The sequence below is a fragment of the Euleptes europaea genome, chromosome 17 (genome assembly GCF_029931775.1).
Source record: "Euleptes europaea isolate rEulEur1 chromosome 17, rEulEur1.hap1, whole genome shotgun sequence".
NCBI lineage: Eukaryota > Metazoa > Chordata > Lepidosauria > Squamata > Sphaerodactylidae > Euleptes > Euleptes europaea.
In genome coordinates this window covers 36,229,266-36,244,401 of record NC_079328.1, presented here as the reverse complement: position 1 = coordinate 36,244,401, position 15,136 = coordinate 36,229,266, and the positions used below count along the sequence as shown (strand labels likewise).

Below are 15,136 nucleotides of genomic sequence, written 5' to 3'. Positions count from 1 at the left end.
GAGCTGGTCACTCAAATTGGATGCTGAAACTTTCCTGGCAGATAGATTTAGAACATTCTTTCCTTTGCTGTCCCTGTTGGGATTTCCACAAATGTAAATAAAACTGTTGTTTCTTTCTGGCAGCAAACACAGTATTTGCACTAAACTTAAGTCTTGGTCTGGTAAAACCAGAGCAGTTAGTTATGTGTTCGAAACTTGTCTGAACAGATTTTTTGGGGGGGAGGGGGGGTTCAGGGCTTGTAGCACAAGAATCAGCAGTATTACTTGCAGGCAGAAGATGGTGGAATTAAACTGTTAAACCCTAGTGATGGTCATCTGTGGTACTTTCTCATATCTCTGTGAAAATGTTGGCTATGTCCAAGAGTTAATCTGCGATAATGAAATATGAAGTGTTGTTCCAGTCCATTAACTCAGTTTCCTAAACAGCTAAAGCCTCTTCTGTGTTAGTTTAGTCTTTGGTGTTGCACGGTTACATACCAGGAAGCCAGCCTCTTGAACCTCTGCTCCTTCCCACCAGTAGGCAGACAGAACACTGCGGACTACGTTAAAGCACACTTCAAACAACAAACTGAGCTTGTGCTCTCTCCAAAACATTATTTTATTTATAACCACAGTACAGGTAAACAAAGTGACGTATATACCACAGGAAATTGAGGGGAAGGGCATCACAGAAATTATTCACAACGTTGAGGTTTTTTCACGTCCACTCTCAGTACAGCCACGTTAGCTGGTAGGGCTCTGCCCGCATCAGTTCCCATCTCCATTCTGGTTCCGGCCTGTATTTCATTCGCTAACTGGGGTCTTATCTGCCTCCAGCATCGAGCACTCCGCCAAAATCTCATCGTGGGGTGACTTTATTTCCACTGGAAGCAACAGGAATGAGCAATTTCCGATACTCCAGAGGCAAGTGATGCTCTATCAGGACATTTAAAGGCATCTTGTCAGTTATCAGCCCTTGCCTGGATAGAAGAGGGAAGACAGCGGGGGGAAAGTATATTACTGAGTTCATTTCATATTGGTTTAAAATCATTATATCTATCACACCAAAGCAGATCCCGTTTACAAAGAGCATTCACTATGAGATAGACAAGGAATTTACTACCAAATATGTACATCCCAGTCACTGCCATCAACAATTAAGGCTTGGACTGTTGAGAAGCCAGCTAGATTTCCTAGTATGCCAAGCTGTATTTATAATGAAATATCACGTTAGCCCAAAAGTAACAGACGCATAAGATCAGAAGAGCCCTGCTGGATCAGTCCATCTAGTCCAGCATCCTGTTTCACACAGTGGCCAACCAATTGTTGTTAATACTCATTAGCCCTCACTCCAAGAAAGGAAATGGCATCTCCTGCCTTTCAAAGTTCATACCAAAGGTTCCCTATTGTAACGTATTCCCTTGACCTGGATGGTGCAGGCAAGCCCTATCTCATCAGCTAAGCAGGGTCTGCTCTGGTCAGTACTTGGATGGGGAGGCCGCCAAGGAATACCAGGGCTGCTACGCAGATGAAGACAATGGCAAACCACCTGTTAGTATCTTGCCTTGAAAGCCCATAAGGGTCTGCCATAGTTGGCTGTGACTTGAAAGCACTATACACACACACTGTAGTGTATACATCCTGAAATTTGGGGTTGGACTAGATAACCCTGGTGGACCCTTCCAACTCTGATTCTATGAAAAGCAGCTACTTTTGGCACCAGTCGCTGGGGTCAAGCCCTTCAAAAATGCTGTCTCAAAAGGTTTCTCTAACAGAACAAATCAGATGCAAGCAGTCTGGAGCGTGCAAGTGAAAGAGCTGAAGGAGCAGAGCTAGAGGCTGCCAGCCAAGCAATAAAAAGCAGGCCGGAAACTGGCTTCCAGGAGACCCCGTGATGCTGTATTGTGGGCAGAGTTCAAACACCCAGGCTTTCCTTCCCAGAGCCCATCAACCTGGTTCTGGGGAGACCTGTTTTCAGAAATACATGACCCAGAACCAGAACAGCCCTGCTCTCTGGTGCAGTGCCCCTTGAAAGGATGCCCAGCCGTCCCTTACCTTCTCATGAGCAGCTCCAGGTCGGCAGACTCTATTGTTTTCCTTCTAGCATGGTTTGTGTAGGCTTCCAGGTCATCACTCAGATGCTTGAAGTACAGGCTGACACTAGAAAATTGAGGCATGGAGTGAGTTGGGCGGGCTGGAGCCAACACCTTGCCCTGAAACAAACCGGGCTGTCCCCTGCACCCCCAAAAGAAAGCCACAGATCCAGACACCTGCGGAACCCAGTGCCCAAGAAAAAAAGGCGAGGAATGAAAAGTGAGGATGCTGAAAATTGATGTCACAATGTTCTTGATGATGCATCAGAGAGCCCTGGGTCTCTCGCTCCCCACAAATGTTCACCAGACCCCACCCCCCCACTAATTTATGAAAACACTATCAGCAATTACTCACCACCTCTCCACAGCCTGAAAAGCATCTTTGGCCACTGGCATCCTTGCATAGTGGCTGAACATCTTTTTCAACCAACCGCTGGAGATTCCCGGCTGACGTTTTTCTCTGCATGCCTTCTTGGATTTTGGAGCCCGTTTCTTTGGCGGCTGTTCAGAAGCAGACCTTTGAGAGAAACAACCAGCCTATCTAAAGCAACAGGCTCTACGGCAAACAAACGGCGGATGCATTTCACAAAGTGCAGGGAATAATCTTCTCGTTGAAGAATGATTTTCACTTTCAAAGAAGCTTCGTATTACTTTAGCTATGCCCAAATAATGATTTGCCCCATCACGCCAGTGATAATGCAACTGGCTTCCTGACAGGTGAACTGATAAAAGAAAAAATGTAGTTTGTAAAGCGGCTCTCGTTGTTTTTTAAAGATATTAACATTTTCAGAAAAACCCCCCACAAATTACATATACACACATTCACACAGTTTTTACTCCTTCAGGGAATCTGTCTCTTCATTTCAAATATCCTATACATTATTCTTATAGTCTACATTAAAAAAAAAAATTCCTTCTATCCTATATAGTAAGTTTTATAAACTAAGCTTTATCTCTAACAATCTATCTTTTCTGTTTAACATATTCGAAATAGCATTCCCATTTTTTTTTGAAGTCTTCAGTCGTCTTCTCTTTTATTAAACTGGTCAAGCTCTTTGCTATCATGCTTTACTACAGCAAAATGCCTCAACAGTTAGACACATACGGCTTGCTGGCTCAGCCAGAGACACCAGGAAAAAAATGCTAGGCAGCCGCTCTGGGCTTCTTGGGTTTTCTGTTACACCAGCAACTCAGGTAACCTGTAAAGCAGCTCAGAAAAGAACTGGCAGAAGAGTTTATGTGAAGTTTTATGGTTTAGCCAAACATTATCTGTTAAAACTGATAAGCGGCAGCTTTAGTGGTCCATTTTAGCAGTAGCAGCTGCAGACTCGGCGCTGTTCTAACATTAGAGGCACCAAATCAGAGGAGCTGAAGAGAAGCCTGAGGCAAAACTGGGCATGTACAGAGTACCTCTCCTTTATCACTGAACAACCTGTCACTGTCATTCCTGGGACTGGAAGCAGGATTTCTAGGTGAGAGGGCACGGCTTCTAGGTAGAATTAAAGCAGTGGTAACTCAGTGCTTGGACATTGCACTCTGCAGCCACAGCCAAGAAAGAGATCGTTCATCTTTGTGTCTTCAGTGCAGGCATGCATGGGACTTTGCAGGACAGCCTGCGCAGTCCCAGGCTTGCCTGCATAGAAGATACTCGATGAACAACCGTTACAGGTAAGTGCAGCCTTGTTCTATGCTCCCTATGAGGGCTGGCCAGAAAGGCCCTTGCTGTGTTGCGGGGCAGAGTGTCTCAGGCCGCAGCCAAAACCTCCCAGTTTGAGCAGCTGGGTTCTGAACCAAGGCTAAGTTCTCCCCAATTGCAGCTCTGTACTTACTTGGAGGCAGTGAGTTTCAGAGTGTGGGGGCTGGACAGCAACGGGGAACACTGGAAGGCTTTTGCGCGCACAAACACAGGTGTCTTCACAGGTGGCTCTGGCGGGGGAGTGGAAACAGCAATTTGTGAGTCAGCACAGAAAGAGCCTGCAAGTGGGTTGGCAGGAGATGAGGCAAATGTTCAGTACCGTGCCGCCTCCTTTTTCATAGCTGACCCAACATTTCACAGTAACCGCCTGAAGGACTGGGATTTTGAGTGATTCGAAGAGTGCTAGGTTTCACAGGACTGAAATGAAGCCAAGCTGTAAGCCCAACCAGGCAGTTTAGCACACAGAGGATATGAGAATTAATTTGAGAACATGGATGGTACTGGGGAGGACGGAGTTTTCTCGCAAATCCCTTTGGAGTACCCTCAAGAGGACTACAACGTTCCCCTTTTTCTGGAGAAGGACTTGTAAGAACGGGCTGCATTAAGTGCCAGCTCCAAAGCCCAACAGTCTATGCTAGCATCAAAGTCTGCAAACCCCAACCACCCTCCCCACCCCACTGCTTCCGCCAACATGACTCTACTCACCATTATCCTCGGAGTCCATTTCAGCCTCTGACATATCCTCAACTTCAGGGTCCATTTCAGCCTCTGACATATCCTTGCCTTCGGGTTCCATTTCAATGTCAGACACCAAGTCTGCTTCGCTTTCCAAGTGCGACACTTCTCTCGGCTTGCTTCCACCCCCAGATTGCTGAATCCCTTTGTCTACAGCTTCCCTCTCTAACTGCTCAGCCTCCTGCCTGCTGACACTCCTCCTTGGAGTCCTGGCTTTGGTCTTTTGAGAGATCCGAGTAGCTGCATGGCAGATGGCAAATAAAGAACACCCCTTAATTAACGAACCCCCCCCACACACACACACACAGAGAGACCTCACTCCAACCCAGGTGTAAGCTGCTGCATTCCACTTTTTTCAGAATTCCATTGCTATAGGCTTGGCAAGGTGCTAGAGCTGACGAGAGCATGTGCATGAAAGCAAATTCACCTTTGCATACCATGTTCATGATCAAACATGAAAACAAACCCTTAGGGCTATGTATAAGAAGAAGAAGAGTTGGTTTTTATATGCCGACTTTCTCTACCACTTAAGGGAGACTCAAACCGGCTTACAATCACCTCCCCCTCCCCACAACAGACACCCTGTGAGGTAGGTGGGGCTGAGAGAGCTCCAAGAGAGCTGTGACTAGCCCAAGGTCACCCGGCTGGCTTCGTGTGTAGGAGTGGGAAAACAAATCCAGGTCACCAGATTAGCCTCCGCAGCTCATGTGGAGGAGTGGGGAATCGAACCCTGGTCTCCAGATCAGACCCCCACCGCTCCAAACCACAGCTCCTAACCACGACACTGGTGCTCCAAAGCCCCTTCTTTCTCACTTCCACTTAAGACTATTGAGATTACACTGCCCACACATCTTAACCTCTGCAGTCTAGAAACCCAGTTTAAGGTAACGTATGAGATTCTTTTTTTTCACCATCAAGTCACAGCTGACTTATGGCAGCCTGGTAGGGTTTTCAAGGCAAGAGACATTCACAGGTGGCTTGCCATTGCCTGCCTCCATGTCACGACCCTGGTATCCCTTGGAAGTCTCCCATCCAAATACTTGCCAGAGGTGAGGCTGAGAGTGTGTGACTGGCCCAAGGTCACCAAGCAAGTTCCCATGGCAGAGTGGGGACTCGAACCTGGGTTTCCAAGATTCTAGTCCAACACTTTAACCACTATACCACGCTAGCTCTCTTGAGATTCATATACTCTACTAATTATGAAGCAGCCTTACAAATGCTGGAAATGTACACAGCCTTTTAAGTAGAGGCAGCTTGGTGTAGTGGTTAAGAGCAGTGGTTTGGAGCAGTGGACTCTAATCTGAAGAACCGGGTCAGATTCCCCACTCCTCCACATGAGCAGCGGAAGCTAATCTGGTGAACCGGGTTGGTTTCCCCACTCCTCCACATGAAGCCAGCTGGGTGACCTTGGGCTAGTCACAGCTCTCTTAGAGCTCTCTCAGCCCCACCTACCTCACTGGGTGCCTGTTGTGGGGAGGGGGAAGGGAAGGTGATTGTAGGCTGGTTTGATTCTTCCTTAAGTGGTAGAGAAAGTCAGCATATAAAAACCCACTCTTCTTCATCTAGGGTGAGGAAACCCAGAGTCATAGGAGACCATGGAATTCACAGCCACAGGTTGTGGTGCTGGGTGACCCTTCGCTTAGATCAGGGATAGACCAGCAAAATGGTGGAGGACCTGAGCGACGCCTGACGCCTGCTGCCTTCTCCCATACGGCTGGCCCTGGCACCACCCCGGCTTACAGTTGGAAAACCATTAGTTAGGAACCTCCATGCTCCAAAGCAGCATTACACTGAATGCCAACCGCTGAGGAGGGTGACAGAGGGGGAGCCCCTGCCGTCATGCCCTGCTTGTGGGGACCTCTGGCTAGGCACTGTTGAGAACAGCACTGGACTGCCTGGATCTTTGGTCTGATCCACTCAGGATTCTCTCGTCATCTGTTACACTGCGGCAGAAGGAGGCTTAAGCACTGGAACTCCAAAGCCTCTGTTCATCAGGCATGACTAGGTTCTGATTCAACTCCTGTCTCTGAGCAATGTATTTAGGGGGATAAATCGAAGTGATATGGGAAAGATTTGGTTGAAGACAATCCAGAGAAGAAAAGTTGGTTTTTATATGCCGACTTTCTCTACCACTTAACGAAGAATCAAACAAGCTTACAATCACCTTCCCTTCCCCACAACAGACACCCTGTGAGGTAGGTGGGGTGGAGAGAGTGTGGCCCAGCTGGCTTCATGTGGAGGAGTGGGGAAACAAATCTAGTTCATCAGATTAGCCTCCGCCGCTCATGTGGAGGAGTGGGGAATCAAACCCAGTTCTCCAGATCATACTCCACCGCTCCAAACCACCGCTCTTATCCACTACACCACGCTGGCCAAAGCAGTGGAGGAAGAAAGCTTCCTTTCATTTTCAGTATCAGGCGCAAGGCTCCAAATTGACACTGATGGGGGTATGGGCGGGAATAATAGGAACGAGGCTTCACGCGACCTTGCAAGGACCTCAGCTCACTGGTTAATGTAAAGCCGACAACATGCCCCATTCCCAGGAGGACTGTGTGTGCTCTTACCCTCTTTGCTGGGGGAAGGCTCCTCTTCCAGGTCAGCTCCTGGTGCGTCCTGATCCACAACACACGGAGTGATGCTTCTGTCCAGCTCCTCGATTATGTGCTCCACTATGGATTTCACTGTGCGCTTGGTAGGCTTGTCCTGCAGACAGGCGCGCAGGCCTCCAGCGGGGGCAACTGGGAGTTTGGCACCAACTGGCGTGGAGGACTTTGGTGTGGAAATATCTAAACAGTTAAGTTAGACAGGAGTTACAAGCATCCAGGCAATGTATTTCAGAAAATCTGGGCAGAAATGCCCCCTTACTTCTCTAGTTCTGCCGGATATTACATACCACTCAACAGATACTCCTCCGGACTTGAATGCACTTCTGTGAGATGGTCTCCATGCAGGCTCTCTTGATGCTCCATGAGATGGTCTCCAGGTAGGCTCTCTTGCGGCTCCACGAGATGGCTTCCTCGCAGGCTCTCTTGCCGCTTTCTCCCCAGAGACAGCGTCCTTTGCTGGGGTACAGCGTCCATCCCACCAGCATGCTCAGTGCCTGGTGTTAATGTCTTCTTCGGGTTACCACCTACCATTCCTCCCTCAATGGCCAGCTCACTCTCTTGCTGCTCTTCCTTTGGACTTCCAACTTCTCCCGCGGGCACACCTGTGCCATCCACATATTCAGTCCCTGGCATCAAAATGTCTTTTTGGTCCTGCCATGCCATGCCAGCGTCTGTCTCAGACTCTGTATGCCACTGAGGTGTCTTTAGGTCTGCAGCAGAAGACAGCACAGCCCCTTGGGATAAAGATTTCCTGGCAGAGGCAGGCTGAGATGGCAGAACAGGAACCCTGGCCCTGCTCTGGCCACTGAGCTGAGACTGGGCAAAGAGTTCTGTGCTGGCTGTAGTGTTTGGCAGATCTGAAGCTTGCAAGTCCACGTAGTGGTTTTCGGCTGTTGGTGAAAATGTCAAAAGGAGATAATCTTTCAAGTGGAGAAACCCTCCTACCAGCATCTTTCCACGCACCAGTTAGACTAGTGGTACTCAGCCCATGGCCTGAAGAGAGCCACCTTCACAATTACCCAACAACCAAAAGAGCCACATTCCATCCCCGGCAGGACACCTGCACCTCATGAAGGCTCGCAGTGTACCTGTTATTCTGGTGGCTGTTTCAAGGTGGGAACAACCTGCCAATCACAGGCCCCACCCACTTTCCTGAAACAAATGGGGCAGGGGCCACATTGGGGAACCGTGCTCAGAAAAGCCACAGGAGGAATGTCAGAGTCACACGTGGCTCCCAAGCCACTGTGTTAGACCTTCAGAACCTTGTTCTGCCCTTCAGAAATGGACAAATACACTAACTCTGCCCTCCCTTTCCCCAAGAATGCTACTGAAACAGACCGAGATACCCTAGCCAGGACAAATTCAGACTCACAGCCTTTTATTTGCAGTAAGTTTTGTTCCATGCCTCCTTCAAAAGTCATCACGTTAATGCCTTTGTAACTCTTAGGCCTACGGATTAAACCTCTTTTTCCATCAGGTGTTGGTGTTACTGGGGTTCCAAGAGTGACCTGAAGAGATCTGGGAATAGAAGAACAGGCCGTGTGGATCAGACCAACTGCTCTTCTTGCACTGGATCCATTTCTCCATTAGTAAAGAGAATATTAAAGGCCCTGCGCTCAGCATCACCAGCCAGTGCTTGCAGCCCCCTGCTGCTAGTCCATGTGCCCTCCTACTGAACCTGCTCCAAGAACCAATACTTCATGCACCACGAATTTCAACCATCTCTGCCCTGCTCAAATCAAACTTGTGTTTCCAAGAAACCTAGAGAGCAGCTGGTACAAGAACTTTGCTCGGCCACAGTGTTATCTAGCCCAATGTAAAGGTGTATTTTTATCCAAGAGATGCTGCATCCTTCTTTGGAGGTTTTTAAGCAGAGATGGCCATCCGACAGCAAGGCTGATTCTGTGAACTTAGGCAGATCATGAGAGGGAGGGCAGGAAGGGATGAGTCAGTGTCTGGCCCTTGTGGCCCTTTCTTATATGCCCAGGGTAATGCCAATCGTCACTTTGGGGTCAGAAAGGAATTTTCCTCGCGGCCAGATTGGCCAGGGATCCTGGAGGTTTTTTGCCATCTTCTGGGCATAGAGCAAGGGTCACTGGAGGAGTGGAGGAGGGGGGAGATAGTTGTGAATTTCCTGAGTTGCGCAGGGGGTTGGGACTAGATGACCCTGGAATAGATGACCCTTCCAGCTCTATGTTTCTATTGTTGGGGAGGGGGAGTATGTAACTGTTATGGGTCCCCAGGGCAGAGAAACAAATGCTTAAATACATGAGTACATATAAAATGTTGTTGAAGGAGGAAGATTCTCCTTGCCTTAGCTAGTTCACAGGCGATGGGAAAAAATCTTTAAAGTTTAGAGAGGGGAAAGAACGAGAAAGGAAACTGAATAGTTTTTGCTTACAGGTCCAATATGGGATGATGCAACACTACATCAACAGCCTGGATGTTCATCTATCATGAACCTACTGCACCCAATATTGCCAAGGCTGCTAATAACCAACTACTCCTACATACCTGTTCACAATGTACAGGGGCCAAAGAAAACAAGAGTGGCCTGTAGAGTCATTACTTCCATTTAGGTCACTCAACAGAGGAATAATCAGTCATTTATCGAGATCAGGGAGCAAATGGATTTCTTGGGCATAACTCACCTAGTCAGAGATGTGTTGTCCAAGAATGACTTAGCTTTAAAAATAAATTGAAACACAGATTAGTCGGCCACATCGATACAATACATCAGCATTATCGGCAAGAATTCATAAATACATTATGCTGGTAAGGGAAGAAGAACCCTAATCTATTCTATTCATTACCATGCCTCATATTTGAATCTTCTTGCTAAGTTATTTTGAATCCTTTTGAATCTCCTTGCTAAGTTATTTTCAGGAATATATATTAGGAAGTTCTAGAAATGTCGTTTTCCCCAGATTAAAATTACCCACCTTAATCCAAGCCTATATTTATTAGTGGAATAAACAATTAATTCTGGCAGTCAGCTATGGCAACATGTTGGATTTCCCGCCTCTCCCCCCAAACCTGAGCGCTTACAACTCAACAGTTGCCTTCACAGATAATATCAGTGCAATACATAACACCCTGAGGATGCCAGATTTTTCTTAGCCATTGTACAGTTGAAGAAATCCTTCTTGGAGCTTCCTCAAATGGCAGAATCACAAAACTCCCACGCACCTGTGGTAGATGGAAGTTGCTTATCCACGGCTCTCTCAAACTCAGAGAGCCTGACCTTCTTTTTTTTCCCATGTTTGTGGAGCACAGGATGAAACGTCTCTTCAGGAATAGGGCCAGTCAAACTTATCTCTAGGTTGCTGAAAACAATAAGAGGGATCATTAATGCCTGGAAACATAATGTGATATTACAAGAAATGTGCCTGTGTTATTCTGACGGTGCTGAAGGCCGAGATATATATGGAAATGGAAAAAGAGAAGAGCTGCTTGGGAAGAGGCAGCCCTGCAGTGGAGATGGTGTTAAATAACATGCTTATGAGCTAAAGACAATTTGAGAATACAGGCCTACTCAGAAGCAAGGCAAGAAACCGTTCTATAGTACAACGCTCAGTGTTTTAACTCACAAGAAAGCTATACTGATTGCAAGAGGAATTATTCCGAGTGAACATGCTTAGGATTTCAGCCTCACAAGGAACTTACCTGTCAGCAGCATTCCTTGAAGGAAACTGGAACACAGTCTCCACTGGTTTGGGGGAATCAGCCATTTCAGGAACAAGAGGGGAAACTACTGGCTCTGTTAAGAAGACATTTGACAAGTTTATAGTTCTACAAATATCACCAAGCAAGCTAAAATGCCAGCAATAAGTCGAGCAGGGATAACATGCCTTTCTGCAGATGTCAAGCAGAGAAAGTTACTGCCGTGGAAGGGAATAAATTTGACAGTGTCATCAAACCAAGATCATATCCTCCATACCAATAGGTTTGCTGCAATATTCTGTTTTTAAGTATTCAAGAGCACAAATTTAAACTTCCAATTATTATGAAAAAGAAAGCTGACAACATTGTGTTTCTACATTCAGAGACAAAACATAGTCTCAAAGATTAAACAAACATATTATTACTAGAAAATGCATTGTTAGGTTCGCAAATATTCACTGGAGATCTAAAAGAAAGCTCCACGGTTTGAAATCCAAGGTCAAAATATGCATCCTCTCATTTTACAAATCTCACCAGCTTGCCAAGCACAAGTACCACTGACAAGGTGAAAAGGAATCCCGTTCAACACAAAAGAAACCTTGCCCCAGACAGGGAAGGAGGAGTCCTCTCATATTGGCTCTGGAGTTCATAGACTTACAGCACAATCCTAACCGGGGAGGGGAGAGTTAGGAAGCACCTGGGGACGGCACAGCAGGGCTGCCTATTTTGACAAAAGCCCCATGAAACTCTCCATAGACTTTCATGGGGCTACGCCTGCCTTTTGGCAGGTGAAACTTGGAGCCTGCAAAAGGGGGTGTTCCCGGACCAAGAGGGCTCAGGAAGCTGACTAAAGTCAGCCCCCACCCCCGGAATGTCCCCTTTGACACAGGCAGGAGCCCTTGCGCTGGGAAAATGCTACTGGTGAGGCTGCACTGGCACCCGTGGCTTGTACTGGCGCACTGCTCCCCAGAGTCGGCATGAGCTTCCCTGTGGTGGTGTAAATGCCAGGTTAGTCAGCACAAGTGGTACTTATGCCACCACAGGGGTCACGCAGGCACCTACGAGCTCCCCCTGTTAGGTACAAAGTTGAGATCTTATGCATGTGATACAAACAGTTTATTCCGTCCAAGACTTCAACCCTTCCCTCTTCTACCAGTAATGATATATTCCTCTGCCCTGTTCTCTACTTACGGGTCTGCAAGACTTTCCGGAATACAGTTCGAGGTGTTGCCACATCCAGATCAGGGAATTTTTTATACCCATGTAAACTGCCCTATAGAGAAGACAAAACATTTCAGACACTGAAACCAAGTCATTTATTTAGACAACACATGTGCCACCTCTCCAGAAACATGCTTGAGGCAGCACACATCACAGAAACAACATAGCAATAAAACTATAAAAAGAAGCCAGCCTGGTGGTGGTGGAAAGTGTCATTAAGTCGCAGCCAACTCATGGTGATCCTGGTGAGTTTTCAATGGAAGAGGGAAACAGACGGTGTTTGCCATTGCCTGCCTTGGCATAGCAACCCTGGCCTTTCTTGGCGGTCCCCCTTCCAAGTACTAACCAGGACAGACCCTGTTTAGCTTCCAAGATCTGATGAGATCAGGCTACCCTGGGCCATCCAGGTCAGGGATTTATGCTAGGGGCATAACAACTCTATAATAAAACGGAGAAGAGGAGAAGGACATAAGCCACCTTGGGTCCCCACTGGGGAGAAAAGCAGGGTACAAATGAAGTTAATATACAGATAAATAACCCACTGGACTCCAACCTTTCCAGACCTAGGATCCAACTATAGTCCCTAGCTGGCAGTATGGGAACCACTGAACTGTAATTACATGACATGGGGCACTTTCACACATGCCGAATAATGCTGGATTTTACTGTGTGAACTGGCAAAATCCACTTGCAAACAATTGTTAAAGTGTACTGAAAGTGCATTATTTGGCATGTTTGAAAGTGCCTGAAGTCACATGGCAGGAAACCAAAGACCTGTCAAGGCCACCATAGGAGGCAGCAGACCAGAAGAACTCAGGGACAAGTGGGGAGACCCACCAGACTAAGGAACAGGCCAAGAGTCATAACCACAGAGGAATCCTCTCAACTGCTCAGTGACCTGGTCTTGTTGCTTCTCTCAGCATGTGCATAAGGAGAAACAGGAGGCCCAGCAGCAGGTCTCCCCAAAACGTAGCATTAAAAAGGCAGCTTTATAAGGGCTCATGATCCAGCAAGTGGGGCTCTGTGGCCTTATCGAGGGCCCCAACCAAGGGCCTGAAGACTAATGATCAAACACAACAGCCACCTTCTTATGATGGCAACTTCCATAAGTGAGCTATCCGGGCTGTGTGACCGTGGTCTTGGTATTTTCTTTCCTGACGTACTGAAAGTGCATTATTTGGCATGTGTAAAAGTGCCTGAAGTCAAGACCATGGTCACACAGCCCGGATAGCCTACAAGAACTGATGAACTCTGACTGTGAAAGCCTTCGACAATATTCCATAAGTGAAATTACATCTCATGTGAAGTACCAGTATTTCCTGTGCTAGTTCTGAACAGGCGGATGCAAGTTTTGTTTAAGAAGAAAACCATTTCAACTATACACTTTCATCATTTAAACATTAAAAAGATCATGACGTACAGTATTTACTCAAGTGCAAGACTATGTTTCCCCCCCACACACAGGTATAACGTAAAAAGAGGGGATTATAATACAGGATGGCCCAGGCTAGCCTGATCTCATCAGATCTCAGAAGCTAAGCAGGGTCAGCCCTGGTTAGTATTTGGATGGGAGACCACCAAGGAATACCAGGGTTGCTGTGCAGAGGAAGGCAATGGCAAACTACCTCTTAGTCTCTTGCCATGAAAACCCCATAAGAGGTCGCCATAAGTCGGCTACAACTTGACGGCACTTCACACACACACACATAATACAGGTATCTGGTCCACAAGGCTGTTTTTACTTACCAGCCCTGTAACCAATTTTGGGTACAGAAAATTCACGGGGCTTTGGTGCCACAATGAACAGTAAATCTGGCACTGGAAAACACATTTACCAGTGGCACAGACAATACTGGAATGCACAGGGAAACTCTTTGCCAGTTTCCCCAAACCCTGAAAAACATTTCCACCAATAATAACCAGTAAAGGAAACCTTATCCTTCAGACCTTTAACATTTTACACTCCTGGTTCAAAACCTCCCGCTAACCTACAGCACAAAGTGACACCAAGGAGCAATGTGCTACACTGGTTGTATAAGGATAGGGTTGCCAACCTCCAGGTAGTAGCAGGTGATCTCCTGCTGTTACAACTGATCGCCCTTGCTCTTCTGGCTCTATTGACTCATTAGCCCATGCCCTTTTGGAATGCCGCTTTTACGAGGAACGTCGATTGCACTATATTTCCCCCCTTTTAACATACAAAGCCAATGCCTCTGTGACTGACACAATGCCTTTTTTACTAAGTGATAGGGACCCCAAGGCTACATTGTCAGTGGCAAGATTTGTTTCAGTCCTTATATCCCTCCAACACTAGATATATGCTGCTCAAGATCAATTGATCAAGGAGCTTCTAAGGGATGAAAGGAAAGGAAAAGGAAAGGAAAGGTTACAACTGATCTCCAGCCGATAAGAGATCAGTTCGCCTGGAGAAAATGGCCGGTTTGGCAATTGGATTCTATGGCATTGGAGTCCCTCTCCAAACCCCGCCCTCCTCAGGCTCCGCCCTCCAAAAACATCCCGCTGGTGGCGAAGAGGGACCTGGCAACCCTATTGTATGAGGAGGATTTGAACCCAAGCCTCTGTAGCCCTACGCCTCAGTGAGAACGGCTCCTGAGTAAATGTGCAATGGAAACTACCTCACAGGGTTGTTGTGAGGGTTAGACGGAGGGGCTCATACGGCCGCCCTAAAGTTCTTGGAGGAAAGGCGGGATAAAAGCGTAGCCAATAAACCAACGGCTACTTCGTTGCGCACAGCCCTTCCTACCTTCGCCAGGCGTAGGGAGCGCCTCTTAGGCTGCTCCATGAGCCGGCGGGACCTCCTGGGAGTGGCCATGACTCTTCCGCGTCCTCCGGGGCGGCTGCCGTTACGCGGCCATAACGGAAACGAAGGCAGCTGGGAGAGCCGAACGGTTAACGGCTTTCCTTCTCCCGCTCAGAGCTTCAACCAGAGTCTCGCGATAACTCTCCCTTCGGGCGGCCTCGCGATGGCTGCTGGGAAAGGTAGTTCTATTGGCGGGGCCCCTCGGGAGATCTCCTTCTACTGCCGGAAATTCCAAGGTTTGAAGCCTTGGAACGGTGCGCTCTGATCCCAGGGCCTTAAAAGGGAAACGGATACAGGAATCTTGCCCGAAGTAGCTGCTGCT

The 15,136-nt window shown here is 47.5% G+C and overlaps 1 protein-coding gene across 1 annotated transcript; it reads right to left on the bottom strand.

Annotated features, from left to right (window-relative positions):
- Positions 1–838: 838 nt before the first annotated feature.
- Positions 839–14,826, bottom strand: CENPT (centromere protein T). Its single transcript, XM_056862360.1, has 13 exons — positions 14,758–14,826; positions 11,964–12,045; positions 10,776–10,869; positions 10,299–10,435; positions 9,761–9,794; positions 8,482–8,627; positions 7,397–7,999; positions 7,068–7,289; positions 4,474–4,743; positions 3,902–3,998; positions 2,428–2,589; positions 2,035–2,139; positions 839–959 (listed from the first exon to the last, which is right to left on the bottom strand). The coding sequence occupies exons 1-13, from the start codon at positions 14,824–14,826 to the stop codon at positions 839–841; spliced, it is 2,142 nt and encodes a 713-aa protein (XP_056718338.1).
- Positions 14,827–15,136: the final 310 nt, after the last annotated feature.